The sequence below is a fragment of the Leishmania martiniquensis genome, chromosome 35 (genome assembly GCF_017916325.1).
Source record: "Leishmania martiniquensis isolate LSCM1 chromosome 35, whole genome shotgun sequence".
Lineage (NCBI taxonomy): Eukaryota > Euglenozoa > Kinetoplastea > Trypanosomatida > Trypanosomatidae > Leishmania > Leishmania martiniquensis.
This window is the reverse complement of record NC_090170.1, coordinates 1019781-1040783: the sequence shown is the minus strand read 5'-3', so window position 1 is coordinate 1040783 and position 21003 is coordinate 1019781. Positions and strand designations below refer to the sequence as shown.

Sequence of the window (21003 nt, the reverse complement as noted above, 5' to 3'; positions counted from 1 at the left end):
TTGTCTGGGCATTGCTCTCCAAGTGCTTGGCGTCCGCCCATCTCGCTGGGCCGCGGATGCTTTACCAATCATCTGTGGTCCTGATACCACCAAGACGAGTGATGCTGCTCGTACGCCGTCTCGACACGTTCCGACGCCGCGGTGCGCGTCCACCGTCGTTGCTATTAGCCTCGCTTCTGAGTGTGGTGGACGTGCCTGTGCGTAGAAGCGGACGGGCAGGGTGTCCGTGTACGTGCGGGCTGTTGGTGCGGCTGAGGGCACTAATAGACGCTCCTCGGGTGACGGGCATACTCGAGAGGCGCACGGAGGCTGGCGGGCCGTTAAGGAGTGGCGAGGGTCGCCGTAGGCCTCTTTGCGTCACAGAGTTGGAGCGGACAAGTTCTTTTTGTTGGCCGTTGCTGCTCGGCGGCGGCATGAGCGCGGAAGGATCGCGACGGAAAGGACTCTCATGTATGCTCGGTTGGCGTGTTGGGGTGGGTGGGCGTTGACTTGCGGTGGCGTACTGGCGCTGCTCCGCGATGGCGTCCACTTTCCGGCCGAGGATGGTGATGACCGACTGAAGGTTTCGGCAGTCCGCCTCGCGGGCAGCGAGCTCGTTTGAGATCAGCGAAAGCCGCTCTTCGAACATCTCGCGCTGGCGGCGGAGCTCCGCCTCAAAAATTATCTTCTGCCGAAGCAGCTCTGAACGGAGGGCATCTATGTCGTCAGAGCTCATTTCGACTAAGATCCCTTGCGAAACGGGCGAGGATGATCGAGAATGCAGTTCGTCCTCCCAGTCGTCGTGATGCACGTCGGTGCCGTAGAGATGGGGAAACGATCGCTGTGTGTGTGTGCGTGTGGCAGGGGGGGGCTTCCTTGGAATTGCGGAGATGCGAACGTTGCAGACGACTGTGAATGTGCTAGCGGTACCGGTGGCGTAAACGTGCTTTGCAGAGAAAAAGTGACAACGATAGCAAAGAGAAAAAAAAAGATGGCGTCTCTCTCCCTCTAGCTGGGCACTTGCTCTAAGCCAATAAGTGCTGTGAGCGACAGAGAGGAGGCAGCATGCACACAGCAGTGCGAAGCGGCTCCGCCGGGGACGTGAGAGATGCAGTGTAGCGCAGTGGAGGGGGAGGGATGATGACGAGGTGAACGAAGCATAGGTGATACGAGCAGTGCGACAGGCAGCGCGTCGACTGCCTGCACTCCTTGTGGCATGGTGAGGCGCCGAGGGCTGTCTTTTCCGGTCGCTATTTCGTCTGATGCGTGCCTGCGCATCCGGGAGGAAGAGTCTGAGAAGTTCTCAGAATGCATCCGTATGGTATCATTGTGGGACGTCGGGGGTGGGCGGCACCGACGTTCTTCGCGCGTGCGTGTGTGGATACGTGTTCGAGAACATGTGTGCCTGTTGGCCTGTCATGTGAACATCACCGCACCTGTCCATGGTGTCGCAGAAACAGCACCCTTCTCTCTCTCTCTCGCCGTCGCGGGGTGAAGCGACTGTGCAGAACGGAGGAAAGTGGGAAGGGTAGAGACAAGCGGTCGCGACACGGGGGAAAATCGGAAAGGAGAACGGGAGTAAAGAAGTTTTGCGCTGACACGGGCGCACACACTCACCCACGGACAGCAACGAGAGGCGAAAAAAAGAAAAAGTAAAAGCGCTCCTTACGAAGGAGGTGACAATGCCCCGCCGAGAGGGGTAAAGCGAAAGCAGATGCGAGATCAGAAAAGGGAAGAGGAGCGGCTGGCAAACATGGCACCGCCATCGCATCGAGTGTGTGTGTGTTAAAAACAAAAGGAAAAACTATACGAATCGGACGTTAAACGACAAGAGAGCACATACCAAATTAGAGAGACACACTCACACAGACAGGGAGGAACGTATGGCTGTGTGAGCGTGACGTGAGACAAAAAAAGAGAAAGCAGGTAAAGGTACAAAAGAAGCGAAATCTGGCCGAATGTGCTTAGTTTACTTTCACTAGATGGCGTGCCGAAGGAGGGAGAAAGCGCGTGGCGCTGGCACGGTCTTGGGAAAGGCAATTAAGTGTTTAGGGGCCTTTGGTGGCGGACGTCCTCATTTACGGGGCTGTTTGCTGTGCGCAAACGGATGCACGCACGAGACGAAGTGAAGTGCGCTCGAACATTTTGGTGGGGGGGGAGGGGGAGATGGGGGAGGGGGCTTTCCCACTGAGCCAGTAAGAAGGCGCCGAGAAGTTTATTACCCCAACACCACCACCACACACACACACGATCGCCTCTGCACGTTTCTCAGATGCCTGTGGGATAGCCACAACAAAAGAAAAAGAAGATTGAGAGGAGCAAAGACAGAGCCCAACTCTGAATATACGCTGCGGTTTACATGCGAGCACAGCAACCCAAGCACACGCGCGCCAGCCGGCAATGCTCGTCACCTTTCCTCTGCCGCGCCAATCATCTATTCTCATGTGTGTCTGTGTGTGGGGGGGAGGGGGGCTCCCCCTGTCTCTCTCTCCCCCTCTCTCTATGCTGGTGTGGGTGACTCGATGACTTGTGCGTCATATCGGCCGGTGCTCCGAGCTGCTCACGCACCGGTCCGCCGTCACGATTAGAATTGCCGTGAAGGACAGCACCCACCATAGCGAAGAACGAGAAAAAGGGGGGAAATGAGCAGCAAAGTGAGAGCGCGCCAAAGAAAAAAAAGAGAAGCACGAGAACAGAGGCGATCGAATACACAAGTTGGCGGAACGGATTGCCGTTGGCAGAGACAGTTGCCCTTCAGCGAGGGCCGACAAGAAGGGCCATAACTATGAGGAGGAGAAGCGTCGCAGGGCTGAGAGGTGTAAACGAGCCCACCACCACCCTCTTCCTTAACCGTCTCTCCCTCCCCTTTGCTTTGCCCAGTGAAAGCCTCCTGGAGCAGCCCGCACCTTATGGACAGACCGTGGCTGCCTACGTTCGCCTTCTGTTGGGCGGGAAGAAACATGCAGCGGCAGAACCAAAGGAGCGCTGTGAAGAGAGTCCATTGCAGACGCGCACCGACATCCAGTCGGGCGCACACATATACAGAAAAGAGGGCGACAAGGAGACGGCGCAGCAATGTGGAGGCGGTGGCGACCACCATGGGGACGTGGGGGGCGGAGAAGAAGGGAGAGAGTCGAGGAGGTGGCTGCGTCCCTGACTACAGCATGGAAGCAGTGAAGAAGCGCATGCGCGCCGACACGCGAAGGTGAATCACTTAGGGAGTACTAAACCACACGAGAAAAGAAGCGAAGGGGAGATGAAGTGGGAGTTGAAGGACAAGAGTACGCAGTGAGGGAAGGCAAAAGTTGGTGGATGAGGGGGTTGCAGAATGTGGGCAAAAATTATACACGTTAAAAGAGGCACAAGCCTCCATCGGCATCTAGACAACGAACAAGCCGGGGGTGCGTGAGGCGAGCTCACTTGAAAAACGGCAGGAGAAAGGAGTAAGGCACGACACGCTAAGAATATACATAATCACCGCACATACCCCTTTCCTTAGATCCACGGGGTCGGACGCAGCACAACCGCAGGGCGATCACGCCACCGCACACGAAAAAAGAGGCGTACGAGAGGAAATGGGGACAAAGGCTATGGCGACACGACGCAGCCAGCAGCAGCGGGAGAGAGGGATGCGCAACAACACAGGGTTGGACAGAGGGAGATGGGGGAGGGGGAGAAACAAAAAAAACAGACAGGCGACAAAGTGGAGCCTGAGCGAGACGAGCTGACTCGGCAGGGATCACAACGAAAAAAGACGAGGTTGCAGAGGAGCGGCTTCCGAAAGTGCGCTCCAGTTGCAAAGCTCCGCGTCACACAAGCGCCCACATCCATGCAAACATGCAGATGAGCACACACGCACGCAAGCAGCGAGTCGGAAAGGTATCGCAGACCGAGCCGCAGCTTAGTACACATCCTTCAGGTAGCGGTGGTCGTTTTCCATGCGCCGCAGAAAGTCCAGCGCCCCCATACGCGTCATTCCCCCGCGGTCCTGCAGCAGCGCCACCAGTGCACGGTCGACGTCCTTCGCCATGGAAGATGCTTCGCCGGACAAGAAGACGAGGCAACCACCACCGGCAGTACTTGTGAGCATCTCGTAGATGACGTCCTTGTGCTTGTCGATCAGGGACGTCACGTACATTTTCTCCGCCTGGTCTCTACTAAAAGCGCAATCTGCGGTTGTGATGACAGAGGTGGGGAGCGAGTCCGACGAGGGCGTCTGGCTGCGGCGCGCCGCCAGCCCGGCGTGGGAAGTCGGGTGATCCGCGTCCCACTGCTTCATCTCCTCCGGCGACATGGCCCAGCGCTGCACTTCCTCTTCCACAAAGTACTCCGTTTTCCGGTGCTGTGCACCAAAGAGGAAGACCATTGGGCCGTATTGGGCAGCGGCCTGCTTGCGCATGATGGCCTCCTTTCTGTAGCAGAATCCCACCATAGCGGCGGCACCGGTGCCGGGTCCAATCATGAGCACTGGTCGGTTCTCGCCAATGCGTAGCGGAAGGTGGAAGGTGGTGATCCGGACATAAGCGAACACCTCGTCCCCTTCCTCGACGCGGCGAGCGAGGTAGGAGCTGGCCAGCCCGTCTGGGAGCACACGCAGCATAATCTCCATCTTGGTGCCGTGTGACATCCGGTCCGACGCGATGGAGTAGTAGCGCGGCTGCGTACGCGGCATGACCTCGATGAAGTGGCCAAGCGGAATGCAGCAGCAGCTAGGGAACCTCTCGAGGTAGTCCACGACGGTGCGCAGCTTCTTCGGCCTGCGCGCAGAGGCGCACCCCACAGCCGCCTCCTCCACTTCCTTCACGGCAGGGAGGCGGAGAAGGTTGAGAAAGGCTTCTTGCTGGAACGGGTCAGTGCAGTACTTTGCGAGAACACGCAGGGTTGACTTCTTTGGACGCCCGCACAGGTCGACATAGCGCTGCAGTACTACGTGCAGAGGCACACAGGCCGGAAGTACGTTACGCAGAATGCCACGCGACGGCACCGTCTCGCACAGCTCCACCGGAGTCTCGAGCTCGTCTGCTGGAATGGAGAGGGCCTTGGCACATCGCGCCACCATCTCCGGCGGGTTTGAGGGAAAGATGCCAAGGTGGTCACCGGCCTGGAATGAGATGCTCGTGCCGTCCGTCTCGAAGCAGAAGCGGTAGACGCTGCTGCCGTCGCTATCGCGCGGTGGGGTCAGCTGCGTCTTTGTCAAGAGGCGAATCCTTGTCGGGTTCACGAGCGACGGCTCCAGCAGCGCCGGCGGCGGCGGAAATGGGAGCGTCATAGGAGGGGCGCTCGTGCTCTCCGCTGTCGCGGTGCTGCTCGAGATCGCGGTGCTTAGGAGAACGCAGCGGTCCGAGCCCGCGCCGTCGGTGATGGCAGGCGCGCTTGGTGCTGCGGTCACCTGCACGGCACCGCACGGGCCCGCCTGAGGGGCAGTCGTGGTGGTCGCCCCGGCCGTTGCGGCGGCGGAAGACAGGAAGCGGAACTGCAGTTCTGGCTTCGGTGGTGCGCGCGTACCCGTTGTCATCTCGACTCCGCACTTCTCCTCCAGCGCGAGCATCACCTTCTCCTGCCACTCATCGAAGACGTCCTCCTGCGTGCCAGAACGGGCATCGCCGAAGCCTACCCGATGCACGTTGATGCCACCGCCCTTCTTGAGGAGGGCGTTGGTGTCTGTGGCGCAGCGGCAATAATACTTGTAGGAACTATCACCGAGACCAAATACTGCGTAACAGATGTTCTTGAATGGCGCCTCCAAAGTTGCAGACGACGGCGCTGTAGCTGCGGCGCTCTCACCAGGCTGGGCAGATGCCTTGGATGCACTAGCTCTTCGCACCGCTGACTGCATTTCCTGAAAAAGAGCCATGAAGTTACCCGTTGGCTCCCCCTCACCCGCAGTTGCGAGGATGAACACGTACACCAGCGGCGGGCGTGACGCGCTCGCCTCCTGTGGAGCCTTGCGGCGCTCCTTTTCGGTGGTGCCTATGCTGGCAGAGGCCGCCTTGATGGGGTGAAACAGTGGCACGTTGCGCTTGTTGTGGTACAAGTAGTCCTCCATGTACGTCCAGCGGCTAGGGTCGATGAGAGCAGCCTGCACGCCGCGGTCGCGCAGTGTCATTACGAAGCTCTTCGCCAACCCTTCAGCATTGCCAGACTCGCTACCGTAAATGACTTTCACCGTGGCGGCTTCGTCATCGAAATCGGTGTCACTTATGTCCGCCGAGTCCTGCGAAGCATTCCCGCCGTTTAAAGACTGAGCGTGCGACTCACGCGCCGCCTTTATTTGCTTTGCGTACCGCTCGGCAAACTCGCGACGCTCGCGCTGTACCCTCCACTGTCGCATCAGCAGCACCACGGAGGTGGCCCCAAGCACCAGCACTCCTACCAACGCGATGTACCGCTTCTGTGCCATTATACCCGGTTGGCCGAGTGGAAGCGAGCAATCGCAATACGATCGAAGATGGCTCAGCTGCTGGGGGGTCCTTCTCTGTGATGCGCCGTTAGTATCACCACTGGTAGGAGTAAAGAACGCGCACTGCCAGCGAAGTCGATCCGAGGAAAGCAAAAGAGGAAACAGCGCGATGCCTTTTCTGCTTCTCGCTGCCTCAGCTGAGTTGGTCGAGCGCTGTTGGAGAAGACGCGAAAACAGAAGAAAAAAATGTTGACGACGACGTACAGTGAGCCAACGAAGTTTTCCTACAAGAGTCGCAGTTACAAAAAATGACTCACTTTGCATTAACAGCTGAGGGACAGAAAGAAGACGCGCCAAATATATATATATATATATTCCCTCTACCCCACAGGAAAGCGAGAGAGTGAGAGAGAGACAGAGAAACCAATTGGAGTCGATCCGCCCCACACACACAGACATACACAAATAAATAGCCGAAAGGAGGTGTCAAAAATGCGCGCAAACAGAAGCGTTTACCGCCAGTTGCACAGGTGGATCTGACGAAAAAGAAAAGGAGTTGCTTCCTCTGCTGTCTCGAGCACGACTTGTACGTCTCTCTCTCTATATATATGTATATATGTGTTACCGTTTTCAGGTGAATCGTCGCCCAGACATACACCGTCAGAGAGAGTCGAGTCGGAGAGCGAGAGAGGCGGCACAGAGATTTACAAACAACAGGAAGAGGAATCAAGCTGAGTGTTCCACTCTTGTATTCAGCAGGACAAGGCCCCCAGAGCAAAGCAACAGGGCAGCTGCACGATGACGAGAGAGGGCAGAAGCCGACCTCAGAGACGACACAAGAGAACAACGAGCTTCGAAAAACAGAAGAGAGACTCAATGATCACAAAATACAAGGCGCCGTCACTGATGCCGCCTGAAAGGGGTACTGCAGCCGACGAGGTGAAAAAGACGGTGATGCGTGTGGAGGGAGAAAGGCGAGGCGGAGCAACAACAAAGACGAAAAAAAAAAGAACTTAGAAATAGGGAGACAGGGAGAGAAACACGAGACAGCACCCCAGAGGAGTGGTATAGAACTGAGACGAAAAAAGGGGGGAAGGAGGGGCTGATTGCTGGCGCCGTCGTTTTTTTTTTTGTATGTATTCTTTTCGAGGGTATTCACATGCCAACTTGGAAGAGAGAAAACGAAAAAAAAATGGTGTTGAGCGGGAGGGGCAGAAAAAGAGGGGGAGAGGGAGCGGCCGGGCGGGACCGACGGCACCGCGACCAAGAAACAAAAAAGCGAGGCGCTTCTCTCTCGGTAGGCACTGCCCTTTGACCCCTCCCCTTCTCTCTTCACCTCCTCCTCTCTCTGTGCCGTTCGTTCGTCTGCAGTAGCGCGTGAGGGGGAAACGAATGGACGCCGAGAGACTCGTCTGAAGTCAGGGGCACCGAAAAACGCAGCGAAGCAAAGGGGAAAAGTCCACGCACATACAGAGAGGGAGGGAGGGAGGGAGGGAGAGAGAGGAGCGTGATGCGGACAGAACTGAGTGAGAAAGCGGCGCCGATTCCCTTCGTCTGTTGTCCGTGCACTGGTGTGGCGACGATGCTGAAATTGGGAAAAGGAGTGCGCGTGAGCTCCGTAGTGGGGAGGTGGAAGAAGGGCTGTCAATGACACTCTGGCGGCCCCTGGTTGCGTGCGATGCCGCTGCTGCTGGTTGGCAGGGTTCTCGAAACGTTGGCGGTGTGGTCAGAGGGGGGAGGGCGCAACGAAGACAGCACAAGGAAGGCCCAAAGGAACAGCGAAAATCGAACACACTTACAAGAAAGGCAACGATGATAGTGAATGCACCCGAGAGTGTAGGCAAGCGCTCACGAATGACGTGCAACAGAGATATTGGAAGGGTTAGAGAACACTAAGGAGAGGCGGGGGGCGGGGGGGAAGGCAGAGACAGCGGCCGGGTAGACAAAGGGGTAAACACTCGTGCGAGCTCCTCTTCGTCATTGTGTCGAACAGCAGCCAAAGGGCGTGATCGAAGGATAGAAAGAGGGGGGCCAAAGAGTGGGTGAGTAAAAGGGGAAGGGGCGTGGGAAACTTTGCGGGCATCGTTTTTGTTTTATAGTTCAACCTGTGTGTCCCGTAGCAGTTAGCGAATGCAGCGCTCTGTGAACATGAAGTGCAAGTGGCGGTGAAGTTGGGCCCAAGGATGTCTTGACAGCAAAGGCGCAGTGGCAGGGGCGCTCAAACGTTTGTGGTTGTGCCCCAACTGCCGACACCACACCCGGGGGTCCCCTGCCTCGCTCCTGGAGGCGTACGTCGCTGACGGGTCGTCACGAAAACGCCTGTGCGCCGCGCGGGAGCAGGATTTGCCATAGTGTCGACAAGCATCTCCTTACTTCTGGTTCTATTTATATCTGCCTTTACTCGCATGTCGTTCATAGAGGGCAGGACAGAGCAACTTTTTAAACGAAGCACCACCAGATTCCACCATAGATGACCTGTGCTGTATACTACACACGCGCATCGCATGTGCCTCCGGACCAGCGACGAAGGCCATCACCCGACTACAGAGGAGGGGCGGGGGTCGGTCACTCATGTCGAAGTGCAGTTTTTGCGTGTCCTCAAGGGATGAGGCTGTACGGTCATGCGCCGCCTCCTTTGCGTGCCGCTGGCGCGGTGAAGAGGCGGTCAGTCACCACCGTTCCGCACGACATCGGCCTCACCCACCGTGCTTTACTTCTCTGGATTGCGCATCTTCCGCTTCACAGGTGCGCGGGGGCCGGACGTCTTGAACTCCACTTTACCTTCCACAAGCGGCCGCAGGTCCTTCGGCATCTTACGCCGCGGGTTTGTCGTGAGCCCCGCCCAGGGGGGAAGCTCTGATTCGCTGCGCGGCTTCTTGGCGCTTGAGGTGCCCGAGTTGCCTTTACCGCCGCCATTACCGTCGCCTGCGCTGCGAGACCGCTTGCGCTCCTCTGCACCCCCGCGGCCACCTGCGTTCCCTTCGCGCCGCTTCTCACGGCGGCTTGTCGTGGCCGCCTTCACCTCCTTCGACTTGTTAACGTGCACAATGCGCAGTTCACGCCCATTAAGCTTGTCCCCTCGGGTCTTGATGGCGGAACAGACAGAGGAGGCGTGCATGAACTCAACGTAGCCAAAGCCCTTGCAGTCGCCCGTCTCGCGATCCCGCACCAGACGAACTCGCTTCACGTCCGCGATGCCGTGCTCCTGGAAGAATTTCCACACATCCTCTTCCGTCGTGTCGTAGGCCACGTTGCCGAGGAAGATGGACGTCTCTGGTGGGTACGCGCGGCTCTGCACATCCATCGCCGTCACGACGAGGTGGCGGTTGTGGAAAACCAGCCCGTTCTTTTCGAGTGCCGACGCGACGGACGCCGCAGAGTCGAAAAGCACGTAGGCCGTTGCGCTGTACTTGGCATCCTTTTTAATTTCACCCCGCAGTACGCGCACGGCGCGACCCCTGTTTAGGTGCTTCTCATCGAGCTGCTCGAGCGCCTGGCAGCGAATGCGAACCGCCGTAATACTACCGCATGCCTTGAAAATTTTCTCGACGTCCCGCTTGCCGATTGTGTTTGGCAGGTTGCCCACAAAGACAGTGCGTCTGTCCTCCTCTTCGTTGGTATGCAGTGCATGCCGTAGTATCTGCTTCTTTGCGCGCTTCTCATTGCGGCGGCTCTCCTGGAGAGCAAGCTCTTGCTCCACCTCCTTCGTGTCGAACACGGTCTCGAACAGCTTCTTCTCCCCGTGTTCTCCGGCGCCGCGGGCATCGATGGAGGAAGAGGATGTGGCGGCCGTGCGTACCACTTCCGCCACTGCGGCACTCCTGTCGCCGTGCCTCCGCTGCACCTTCTTACCTTTGCCTGCCGCGCCCTTGGAATCGGCAGCGCGCTCTTCTGCTCGCTTCACCTCCAAATCGCGCAGCAACTTCTCTTTTTCGCGTCGAGTCAGCTTCTTCACCTGCGGCGCAGAAGCGAAGAGGTTGACATGGCTCTTCTGAAGGGGTTGAAAGTTAAAGGCAGGGGCAGCGGCAGCAGCGGACGTGGTGGAGGATTCGGCCATGTTCTTGAATTCAGATCACTGGTAAAGGCGGGACTTGCACACCGGGGGGGCCCTGAGTATGGATGGGCGTTATGGGTAGCGATTAAGCATATGTCTCCGCGACGGACGGGTGACAGAGAAAGATTGAAGGCACGCCCCATGAATCACCGCAGCGGAGGCATGCAGCGAGAGGGAAGGGCAAGCGCACAGCAGCTCAAAAGGGGCAGCGTGCATCATACGTGAGGGAGGAGGGAGGGGAGCAGAGGAGGGTGCAGAGAAAACACGAAGAGGAAGAGGACGTCGACCGGGATGGTGTGCGCCGCATAGGAGCACGAGGGTGCTGGCCTCTTAGAGGAGCGCCAGTGCTCTGACGTTTCCCGCCTTTGTCGCCCACTCCCCCTCACGCCTCCCCTCCGAACGCATTCGCACGAGAGCTGACCTCGTCTTCGGGTGAAGCTGTGGTGATGCCTCTCACCTGCGGGCACTAAGAGAAGGATAGGGGAGGAGATGGAGATGCATACCGTCCTCAAGGGATTCTTGGGAGTGGTTACTGGTCTCTGGCGCGTCTCCTGCGTGCGACAGGCCCCATGGGCTCCAGAATAAAAAGAGCTGAAGCGCGTGCATGCGGTGACGGCCAGCGCAACGTGTGACCCCGTGAGCATGATCGAGTCGACACGAGATGCCCAGAGCCTTCCTCAGACAAAGCGGAGCATGACGTGAGAAGAGAGGGCAGAGGACGGCAGAGCAGTAAAAACACAGAAGAGAGAGGGAGAGAGGGGGGCCAAATACAGAAGAAAAAGCGACCACTCTCCTTGGCACTGCCTATATCACCATCTCCCAAAAGAGGAGGAGACTCAATATGGCATGTGGGGCAACTGCACATGACGCTCATGAAGGCGACGGTGTGCTGCCAAGGGACAAAAAGAAAAGTGGCCACTCACAGTGATGGCTAGACGCGGTTGCGCTCACAGACACACACACACAGAAACCTCGTCCGCCCCTCGGCAGAGATACATTGAAAAAAAAACTAAATGCCGTTTCTTTTCTTTGTCCTTGAGGACATGGATGAGGAGGTAGAACGCCACTTGCCTCCCTGCGAACGTGAGAGAGAGAAAGCAACTCCTCCTCGCTCAAGAAGTGTTTTGATTTTTCGCATGCAGTCCGTCGCGAAGCCGCGCGTGGACATCATCCACTCCGTGTCGTGCACAGCGAGGCGACCTGCGCAGCTACCCCGAAAGGGTTGCTGCCCGCCTTCAGCAGCACCTCCTTCAAACAAAGCCTGCTCGACAGCAGCCAGCCTTGTGAGCAGCATTGCCAGAAAGCCCTCAAACCTATGCAAGGTGCATTGGCATCACCGCGGTTGGCGGTGATAGCACCACCGTGTGAGGGCAGCACCATGTAGCTGCCGTGGCATGGCTCTTAGGTAAGTCTGCTGCAAGGACTTCTATGCGGTACACCCTAGAAGCGCTCTTTCCCACAGAAGCGCCTGCCCGAAAACTCTGAAGAAGTACGTTGCGACGGTGCTATGCGGCCGAGGCTGCCCACCAGCCGAAGGCGCATCCGAGGGACGCGCCGCTTCGTTGCACACGCGCTCCACCGGACAATGGTTTCCACGAAGCTATTATAGCCCCTGCTCCTGTGTCTTTTATCCCTTCTACGAGGCATGGATGCTCTCTCTTGCGAGCTGCAAGGGCCTCCCTCTGTTTGGGTCATTTGGCGCTGTACGCTGCGGGTGAGAAGTGCTCTGCTGTGAGCCGCCAACGCGACGAGGCAACAACAGCGCCAGAGGCTCTCGCGATGGCAAATCGCACCTGATGGACGCGATGTGAAGTGCTGTGCTCCAAGGCCAAATGACTGCCGCAAGTCCCCTTGCCCAAGAAGATGCGTAGCAAGACTGAAGGGGGCCGATGCACGATGGCACCTCCGTGTTCCACGCGCATTCTGCAGCTTAGCTCGCTGAGGCACGAAGCACTCCCAGCTGCCGACGAGCATTGCAAACATGCTCTTGAAACCCCCAACCGCGAAAGCAGTCACCAGCTACCGGCGTTACGTAGATGCACATCAGAGGCGAAAAAGCGCTGCAAAGCCATTGAACGCGCCTCTCGGCCGCATGTACTGCCGCAGTTGCTCAATGTACCGCTTGCATGGACGCGTTGTCGCCCTCGTGCAAACGAGTCTCAAGGTGACCGCTAGCCTGTCTGCCGAAGCGGCACGACGATCGAGCTTTAGCTCGAAGAGGTGATGATGTCGATAAGAATCGCACTTCAGCTTTCGCAAGAGACCCTCTTTCTGCGCCCGCACCAAGGCCAATCAAGAGCTCGGTAGTCGTGCTCGGCAAGCCGTGCAGGTCACACTAGTCCCCATGCAGGGCTTGCGGCAAAGAGCTCCAGCGCCCGAGTCAGGGCTTCCCTCTTGAGGGTTCTTGTGAGGCTGTCGGAAATTGTTGAGGAGCCGGTAGCTATCGTGGGCCATTGTAGGAGGAGACGGCGACGCGGGCATCTTCCCTCCGAGCTTCCTCGCCTCTCCACACGGCCATTTCCACGCCTGTTTACTGCCTCTAGGACCGGGCGTCCCAGCCATAACATGTGCCGGACGCTTAACATGAAGGCCTACCAGTGTAGAAAAAGATACCCGGCTAATGAAGCGAGGAGGATGAAGGATTGATCAACGGAAGATCACACCGACACGCGCGGAGGGAGACGGTAGAGGAGAAGGTAAGGGAGCACTGCAGGCTATGTGAGTGACTGGCCCTACTTACTCTTTGCACACCTCAACGGGTGGAGAATATGGACTGCCCCTTGCCCAGTGCGCGCAAGAGTCGACACCCGCCATGGTGCCCCGCTCCACGCCGCAGAGCGAGTCGTCGAGGGAGAAAGACATCCTTGGATGCAATCAAACTGCTGGTATTACACTAATCATTGCCACACGCTATGCCCGACAGCACTGCGGCTATCCAAGACGCGAGGTGCAGGGCGGGCGCCGCGTCTTCGTCACTCCCTCCCCCCCACCCCTGGTAGAGTCAGAATCAGCCGTGCCTCTCCCACGCCAGGTATTGGAGAGAGAGAGAGCGGAGGTAAACGCTCACCACACACACAGGGACACAGGCATTCTTTACATTCGAGTCCCAGTGATAGCGTCTATTCCTCGGTTTCAATTCACTGCCTCACTTGGCTGCCGAACAGAAAATGCAATGAGCTCTACTGCACGGGTTCTGTACACACGCCCCATCGCCTGGCACGAGGCAGCCGTGGGGATATGCAGTATACAGCGACGTGACGACTCCATCATCTGAGCACGGTCACTGCCGGCAGTCACGCCGCCGACATACACACACCCACACACACGCCTCGCACGTCGCCTCAAAGCTGCTGTCATTATGTCCGCCGCCACCTGGTGCAGCCCCTCCCCTTAGGGCCCCTCGGGATCCCTGCACTGGTGCGCCGCGCGAGGCCCGCGTACGACGAGCTCGACGCCGGCCGATGCGCCGCCTCCCTACGCGAATGGCACGAGCGGCTTCACTGTCGCGAGTCGCTGCGGTGCCACGCCATCCAGGACCGGGCCGCTGGCATCCGCACCTGTGCATCGCTGAGACCAGAGACCCCGCATCGTAGGCACTGGGCCCCGTCACCGCGAGATGCGGCTCGGCACCAACAGGGGATGAGGAAGGGCAGAGATGTACACGACGGTTCACCACTTTGTACCCACAGCGAGAGTGGTGCAGGGGGTCCTGAGTTGCCACGCGCCAATGCCTTCCCTCAGACCTCTTCAGAGGGACCGAAAGCTGGGAAAGCGAATGGCTTCCGCAGCAGCGCCGAGCGCTGACCTCCTCTTCCTCCCACCTTACCACTTCAGCACGGGAGGCAGCATCGCTACCAAGAGCCCGATGATGACGGCCCCAACAGAGGAGAAGAAGCCAGAGTGCAGCTTGCTTGCGGGGCTCTCACTGCCCATGTCAGTGCAATACGCCGCTGCCACAGTGCAATACAGACTAGACCGCAGCCCGAGAACGGCCGCCATCGCAAAGCAGAGGACCGCAGTCAGGGGCACGAGCATCGTGAGTACGCGCGTGACAAGAACGGCAGCGCGGCCGTGTTTTGTCGGAAGCAGCTCGACCATTACGGAAATGAGCAGTGACAGACATGTGCAGAGACATAGCGAGGCGAAGGAAAGGTAGGCGGTCATGACGTTTTTCAGCGTCGAAGGGGGAAGTTTCTCCAGCGGTATTCGTACCTGCACGGCCTCGGTCGGTAGCGATGTGCAACTGCTGACGTTATCGATACGATTGCACCATTGCGAGCTTCCGCCCGATGACGCCGACGAGCCGCCTGGCGGCAAGTCATACACTAGCGCGACGCCGTAGACACGCAGCATCCGCTCACCAACGGAGAGTACCTGAATCGGTGACAAGACGCTGCACACCATCAGTGATATGGTGAGTGCCGCACAGGTAACGTACACCATCACTGAGCGAGTTTGCTTGAACATCGGATCGGCGGGGCAGCGGAGAGGGGAATGGGGGCCCGATATAAATCGCAACGGAAGTCTTCAGATGTCTGCTCTTCTCCAGAGGGGGTGGGGTGGAGGGGGGCACGTGATTCGGGGAGGGGGGAGAAGCGAAGGGACACGCCAAGAAATTGAGGCCTCGGCCTGCACGCATGTACACCGCCCTCGCATGTGGTATGGTTGGTATGTGCTTACGTAGAGCCGCTGGAGGAGGTCTAGGGACCAGAAGCATGCGCGTGTCTGTCGGGTACGGCGCACGTTCAGGCATGCCCCAAGCGAAAACGAGGGCATCCAAAAGATGACCAGGAAAGACAAAGCGAGAAGATCCGCGGGGGAGGAAAGAGAAGCATGCCTAAGCCACACGCCCGTCACGTGTCCCAACCGTCTACAGGCGGCACCACTGTTCATGGTCATCATGCGCCGAACGGTGCGTCGATCTGCTGTTCCTGTCTCGTAACTTGCGGACCGTCTTCGCACGTGGAGCGCAACCGGGAGGCGTATGCAGCGGATATGCACATGAGGTATTCGCTTAGGACTGCCACTGAGCTTTTGGTTTGATTTTCGCGCTTCGTTTCCATCCATGGAGGTTTTTCTGCGCCGTTTTATTTTTTTCTTCTCTCGCATTTGCGGCGGGGGTGCGATGCGCCGATTGTGTTGGTCAGCTCTCACTGTTCGATGTTCTGCTTGCGCTCCTGCACACGCCGTCGAAACTCCTCGTGCCCATCGGCCCAAACTTTACGGAATTGCTCGGTCCTTTCCTTCGACCCTGGCGTCGCTTGTATCCGCCGCATTCGGTCTGGTATCATGTGGGTGTCCTCAATCACGGAAGCGGTGTCGGTTAAAAAGCAGCGGTCCCACCACAGTGTCATGCCAAGACCCACCGGCTCCTTGAAGAGCTGCACGACTAAGAGGCGCAGGTGCCGCTTCGGCATGAATTGCATCTGCCAACAGCCGTCAATGAGATCCTCACATAGCTTTACAGGGTAGCGGAATACTCGATGAATGCGTAGCGGCGCCGGTGGAGCACACGTGTGGCTGCCCCCCGGCGTCAGGTATGCGGGTGGGGCTTGAATAGCGATTTCCAGCTGCGCGTACTGTCGTTCCGTCTCTTGCGTCATCGCGGCGGGTGCCTCGTACAGACGGAACTCGGTCACCCACTTGCCCTTCGTCTCCCAGGGTACCAAGAAGCTCACTGTCACTGTATCTTCAGTTTGCGTCCACCAGTGCTGAGCACCCTCCCGACCGCCGTTTCGGGCGAGGTTTTCGTACAGCAGATCTTCGTCGTCATCATCAGCGTCCCTGTGCTTCTGACCCTCACTCTTCCTCAGAGTCGTGGTGCCGGTAGAGTCGGTGCCGACTCCGGCTGTGGCGACATCAGACTCGGCAAGCGAGGACTCTTTGTTAGATGGGTGCGTTGTGACAGTGTTGCCGCCCTGCGTTGCTGTCGGAGCTACATTTGTACCTGAAAATGGTGTGGCTGAGGCTTGAGGTGGCGCTTGCTCCAGGCGCACCCCATTCGGGCCCAATATCACGCGCGACGGATACTCCAGCCGTGCCACCTGGGGCTCTCTGACGCTGCTATTATGCTCCTCGTCATCCTTGTCCAAGTCGGAGTCGGTGCCGCTGCTGCTGTATTTCAGCTGCTCCCATTTGGAATAGTCGATCCCCGACATACCCCCTTTAAAAAGGCCAGAAGGGCGAGAAGCACACAGGCACACGCGCGCCCACAAAGACCTGGTAACCAAAAAAAATAGAGAGGCTGGGGTATCTTGAGAGAAGCAGCAGGTGCGCACACGGGCACACTTTACGAAAGCCTGTGGTGTGTGGAGAGCTTCATAGTCCACCGTCTTTTTCCTTGCGTGCCACGCACTGCAATGGGACCAGGAAGGCTTCCGGTAAGGAAGAGAACGCCCAAAGTGAGCGGAGCAAAAAGAGGAGGAGGGGAGAGAGAAGGGCCCCTAGGTCCTCCGACTCTGGCGAGCGCACGCACCTCTGTGCTGTGTACCACACTTAGCGTCTTCTACACGCTCGCACTACCAGAGCACAATGGGGCGAGCAGATGGCCAGTGCTCATCCGCCGTCTCCTTCTCTGCCAGCAGCATCTCGTGGTGGCCATAGCCAATGTCCTATCAGTTGCGACAGGCCCACCGGCCTGTATCGCGACTCTTCAGAGAGCTCCCTCGTAAGGTATCTTTGCGTGGATGGAGGGGAGTGTCGCCGAAAGAAATAGGCGAAAATGGCTCGCGGAAGCGTTACATCGGCCATCAGAAAGGAAAAACGGCAGAGTCCCTTAGCCAATGCGGCTGCCCGCCACCGCCCTCTCACCCGCTCCACCAGGCAAACCGTCATGCTGCCTGGTTAGGGCATGAAAGGAGAACGTTTGGCGACTGCAACTGATGTCTGCCCCGCATCCCGCGTAGGAGGAAGTGCCGACAGGCGGCAGAAAGCAGAAATGCAACGTGAAACTTCGAACACACAAACACACGAAAAGATTGATATTTCACATCGAGTGGCGGGCCGCTTAAGTTGGCGATCGCCAGTCGCGATGCCGAAAAAAGAGATGCTATGGGAGTCGGTACGCTTTCGCATCACTGCGTCCTGTCCCCCACCCTCCGCCTCAGCGTCGCCTCGCCATGCACCCACGCAAAAGATTACATTGGGTGCTTCGCATAGCCGGAACGGCAGATGGGGCAGCGGTTCAGAAGAACTGCGGAAGACCGGCCGGCCTCCTCGTCCGCTTCCAATGAGTTCCGCTCGTTGAAACGCTCGTAGCACTCGATGCACGCGGCGTGGAAGTAGTGGCCGCAACTGAGCAGCACACCTCTCTGAGGGTGCGGCAACGCAGCCTCGTCCGCGCCGACAGCGCTCACTTCCTGCGAAAAAGGCAGCGCAGAAAGGGCAGTAGAATGCGCAGGTTGTGGGGCATGCCGAGATGCTACGTGCCCGCCTCTCGACGTGCTGACTGCTCCAGGCTTCGTAATAGAGGGTTTGCCCCCCGTGCGCGAGGCTGCACCTTTTGCCGTAGCTACCGTTAACCTGCCTGCGGATTCCGTGGCCGCCTTGAATTCGACTCCCGCCAGACGCTTGGCTGCTTGCCGAGCTTCGTAGGCCATCCGCAATGCGGCGACAGCGTCCTCGCCGGTCATACTGTGCGTCACCGCAGCATGAGCTGTGGCGGTTCTGGTACCGGGGCCGTGCGAGCATCGGATGTGCTCCAAGCAGATGGGGCACTGCACCGACGCCGCCGTAGCAGACGAAGCTGCTAAAGACCCAGGTTCGCTTGAGACGGACGCGCCATGCACCGCCTTCCTCCACAGCTCTGCCCAAGCCTCTTCACTCAGATAGGCGGCCCTAGCCGCCTGGCGTTGCACCATGAGGGCTGTTTGCACAGCCGCACGCTTTTGGTCTTGCTGCTCGCAAAACGTTTTCCATGCAGCGGAGAGGCGGACCAGGCGCTCCTGGACGTAGCGCGTGCGAAACTCTGGATCGCTCTTCAGTCGCATTTTGGTGTAGGCACGTCGCGCGAGTAGGCCGCGAGCAGCGGCTTGCACTTTGACGATGGCCGCCCGCTGCAACAGTGCTTTTCCCTCGTAAAATATGCGCTTGTGGTAGTTTCGAGTGCGGCACACGGGGCACGCCAGGGGGGCGGCCACCTCGGCAAATCCGACGGCATCGGCTCTCTGCTGAGCGCGCACGTACCGCTCAAAGGCGCGAAAGCACTGAGAGTGGAAGACGTGCGAGCAGCTGAGGATGACTTGCCCTTCGCTCCCGGTGGCGGTGTAACTCATTTGGCAGATGGAGCAGAGAGACAAGCGGGACTCAGGAGATCTGGCGTCGGGCGAGTGTAGCTGCTCGCGCAGGAGAGCACGATGCACCACGGCGCGCCACTCCTCAGCCGATGGCGCTGGCGGCGGGCCCGGGACAAGCCCCATGCGCTGCGCAAGTGTGGGCTTCTGCAATCGCCCAGCTAGACTCGGTGCAGGCCCGAGGTACGACCGAAGGTCTGCCAATAAATCTGCGGAAGAGGAGCCTGCGGTGTCACTCAGCGCCACGGCACCGCCTCCACTTTCGGATAAGCGCGGCCGAGACGACGATGGCGGCGGCGGCGGCACACCTCCACGCCCGCCAGTGACGGTCAAGTGCTGCTGCAGGGCGACAGCACTCCACAGCCCAAGCTTCTCCCGGCGCGTGTTGCGTGTGACTCCGGTTCCTGGCTGTTTGGTGCCCCACTCAGACACAGGCTGGCCCAGAATGGGAAGGCCTCTCGGGTCGAAGAGAGAAGGCATTCGAGACGGCGAAGAATTGCAGACGGGCTACTACGTGAGGGGCGGCGCGTGCAGGGCAGGACGTCGTTTTCACGCTGGCAGGCGAACACAGAGCGAGCAAGCGAGGCGAGAAGAAGAGGAGCTCAGCATTTACGATGTGGGCCAGGCATCTGACTGCATGCAAGGAGGAAGAGGTGCAGAAGAGGGAAGGGTTAAGGGGTGAGGAGGGGACGGCTATCACCCATTCAGTGGCAGCGACACAAGGAGGCTTTCCACAGCGCACCAGCATGTACGTCATTGAAAAGGCTTTGACACTGGGGCGTTTCTTCTTTTCCGCTTTCGTTGTGCCTACGCCGCTTCTTAGTGTGCGCAGGTGAGCCAAAGGAATCGCATCGCTTTTTTTTGTGTGTGTGCATTGGCGGCTCACGCTGCCGCTGGCCTTATCAGCCGAATATCAACGCGAGGCAAATCAGCGCGATATTAACGAAGATGAGCGGCCATCGCATGAGGAGACGGACAGAGTGCAACAGAGCGGCGATCTGCAACTTGAGGGACGAGGTAGCACGACCTCCGCCGTTCATGTGAGAGCCGAAATCGGAGTCGAGAGAGGGTAGTGCCATGTCATTGAAAGCAGTGTCTTGCTGAGGCGCAGTGCCTCCTTGCAGAGCCTGTGGGGTGGCCAAGCCGAACTTGGAAAGAAACCGCGACTCGGAGAGGATGGCCAGCGCGTTAAGGCACAGAGCCACGGCCGAGACGAGCGAGAAGATGCTCATGCCCATCGTCCTTTTCGTTTGGCTCTCTGCGCCCCCCTTCCCTCGGTGCAGGGCTGCTGCGTCCCGTGCAATGTGAGGGAGGATTTGCCGGACAGTGGCGCCCTCTCACGGCTGTTCTTCTCGATCGATCCTCGGCTGCCGGTGGGGAGTTTTTTCAGATGTGATAAAGGGGACGAGAAGGGACTTAGGCAGCGAAGCAGTCGAGATCAGCCGTCCACGCGCGCTTTCAGCACGCACCAAGCGTCAGCAAAAGAGAAGCTTGAGCAGAATACATGTACATATATATACACAAATATGTGTATATGCGTTTGTACGTTGAGTTGCCAGTCTGACCTCGAATCGCTTCCTGAAGAAACACCAACGAGCACACGGGGTACGCAAGGCGGCGGGAAGGCCGGGTGAGGAGGTAAGGGGAGGGAAGGGGAGATAAGCAGAAGAGACAGCGCGTAGACGTTGATGCTTCCCTTCTGAGCTAGTCCGTGTGCGAATGCCAGTGCGTACGCACGTGTACTTGAGACAGTGGAGAGGGGGGCAAGAGAGAGAGAGAAGGGTGGGTGAAGCAAGTGATGCACCCATGCCGCCGAAGAGAGACAGATGTGTCTTTTCCACTTGCAGCGCAGCCGTATTAGGATCGTCCTAGGTAGTAACGCACACGCAGGAATCCTCTGCGCCTAAGCACCTCCAGAGACGCACTTTTCCTGTGCAGAAGAACGAATCGAAGCAGTGAGGTGGACATGGAGGAAAAGTACTAAGTAAGGGAAGCCAAACTCTTCGCAAGAGACGGTTGCCTGTGTCGAAGCGGCTCTGTCACGCGGATGCGCGCCAATCGCGCACCTGTCATCATCCATCGGCTGACCAGAGCGGCAGCGCTGCTCAAGCAGAGGAGGCCAAATTGCTCTATTACACCGCACCTTTTTGATTCCTGTGTGTGTGTGTGCGCGCGCGTGATGATCATTGAGGGCTTTTTCGGTAGACATGTGATCTTTAAAATGATGAGACTTACCGGATCATGGAGGGCAATTATCATGAAGGAAGACGGAGAGTGAG

At 58.3% G+C, this 21003-nt stretch overlaps 7 protein-coding genes across 7 annotated transcripts; all 7 read right to left on the bottom strand.

Moving 5' to 3' along the window:
• Positions 1 to 61: 61 nt before the first annotated feature.
• Positions 62 to 715, bottom strand: LSCM1_01014 (uncharacterized protein; the record flags this gene model as incomplete). Its single annotated transcript, XM_067318640.1, has 1 exon — positions 62 to 715. The coding sequence occupies one exon, from the start codon at positions 713 to 715 to the stop codon at positions 62 to 64; it is 654 nt and encodes a 217-aa protein (XP_067174745.1).
• Positions 716 to 3880: 3165 nt separating this feature from the next.
• LSCM1_01013 (uncharacterized protein) lies at positions 3881 to 6379 on the bottom strand (the record flags this gene model as incomplete). The annotated part of the gene is made up of 1 exon (XM_067318639.1): positions 3881 to 6379. One exon carries the CDS (start codon positions 6377 to 6379, stop codon positions 3881 to 3883), a length of 2499 nt encoding a protein of 832 aa, XP_067174744.1.
• A 2710-nt stretch (positions 6380 to 9089) lies between these two features.
• On the bottom strand, positions 9090 to 10436 carry LSCM1_01012 (uncharacterized protein; the record flags this gene model as incomplete). The annotated part of the gene is made up of 1 exon (XM_067318638.1): positions 9090 to 10436. One exon carries the CDS (start codon positions 10434 to 10436, stop codon positions 9090 to 9092), a length of 1347 nt encoding a protein of 448 aa, XP_067174743.1.
• A 3819-nt stretch (positions 10437 to 14255) lies between these two features.
• Positions 14256 to 14900, bottom strand: LSCM1_01011 (uncharacterized protein; the record flags this gene model as incomplete). Its single annotated transcript, XM_067318637.1, has 1 exon — positions 14256 to 14900. The coding sequence occupies one exon, from the start codon at positions 14898 to 14900 to the stop codon at positions 14256 to 14258; it is 645 nt and encodes a 214-aa protein (XP_067174742.1).
• A 683-nt stretch (positions 14901 to 15583) lies between these two features.
• On the bottom strand, positions 15584 to 16591 carry LSCM1_01010 (uncharacterized protein; the record flags this gene model as incomplete). Its single annotated transcript, XM_067318636.1, has 1 exon — positions 15584 to 16591. The coding sequence occupies one exon, from the start codon at positions 16589 to 16591 to the stop codon at positions 15584 to 15586; it is 1008 nt and encodes a 335-aa protein (XP_067174741.1).
• A 978-nt stretch (positions 16592 to 17569) lies between these two features.
• LSCM1_01009 (uncharacterized protein) lies at positions 17570 to 19204 on the bottom strand (the record flags this gene model as incomplete). Its single annotated transcript, XM_067318635.1, has 1 exon — positions 17570 to 19204. One exon carries the CDS (start codon positions 19202 to 19204, stop codon positions 17570 to 17572), a length of 1635 nt encoding a protein of 544 aa, XP_067174740.1.
• A 422-nt stretch (positions 19205 to 19626) lies between these two features.
• LSCM1_01008 (uncharacterized protein) lies at positions 19627 to 19962 on the bottom strand (the record flags this gene model as incomplete). The annotated part of the gene is made up of 1 exon (XM_067318634.1): positions 19627 to 19962. The coding sequence occupies one exon, from the start codon at positions 19960 to 19962 to the stop codon at positions 19627 to 19629; it is 336 nt and encodes a 111-aa protein (XP_067174739.1).
• Positions 19963 to 21003: the final 1041 nt, after the last annotated feature.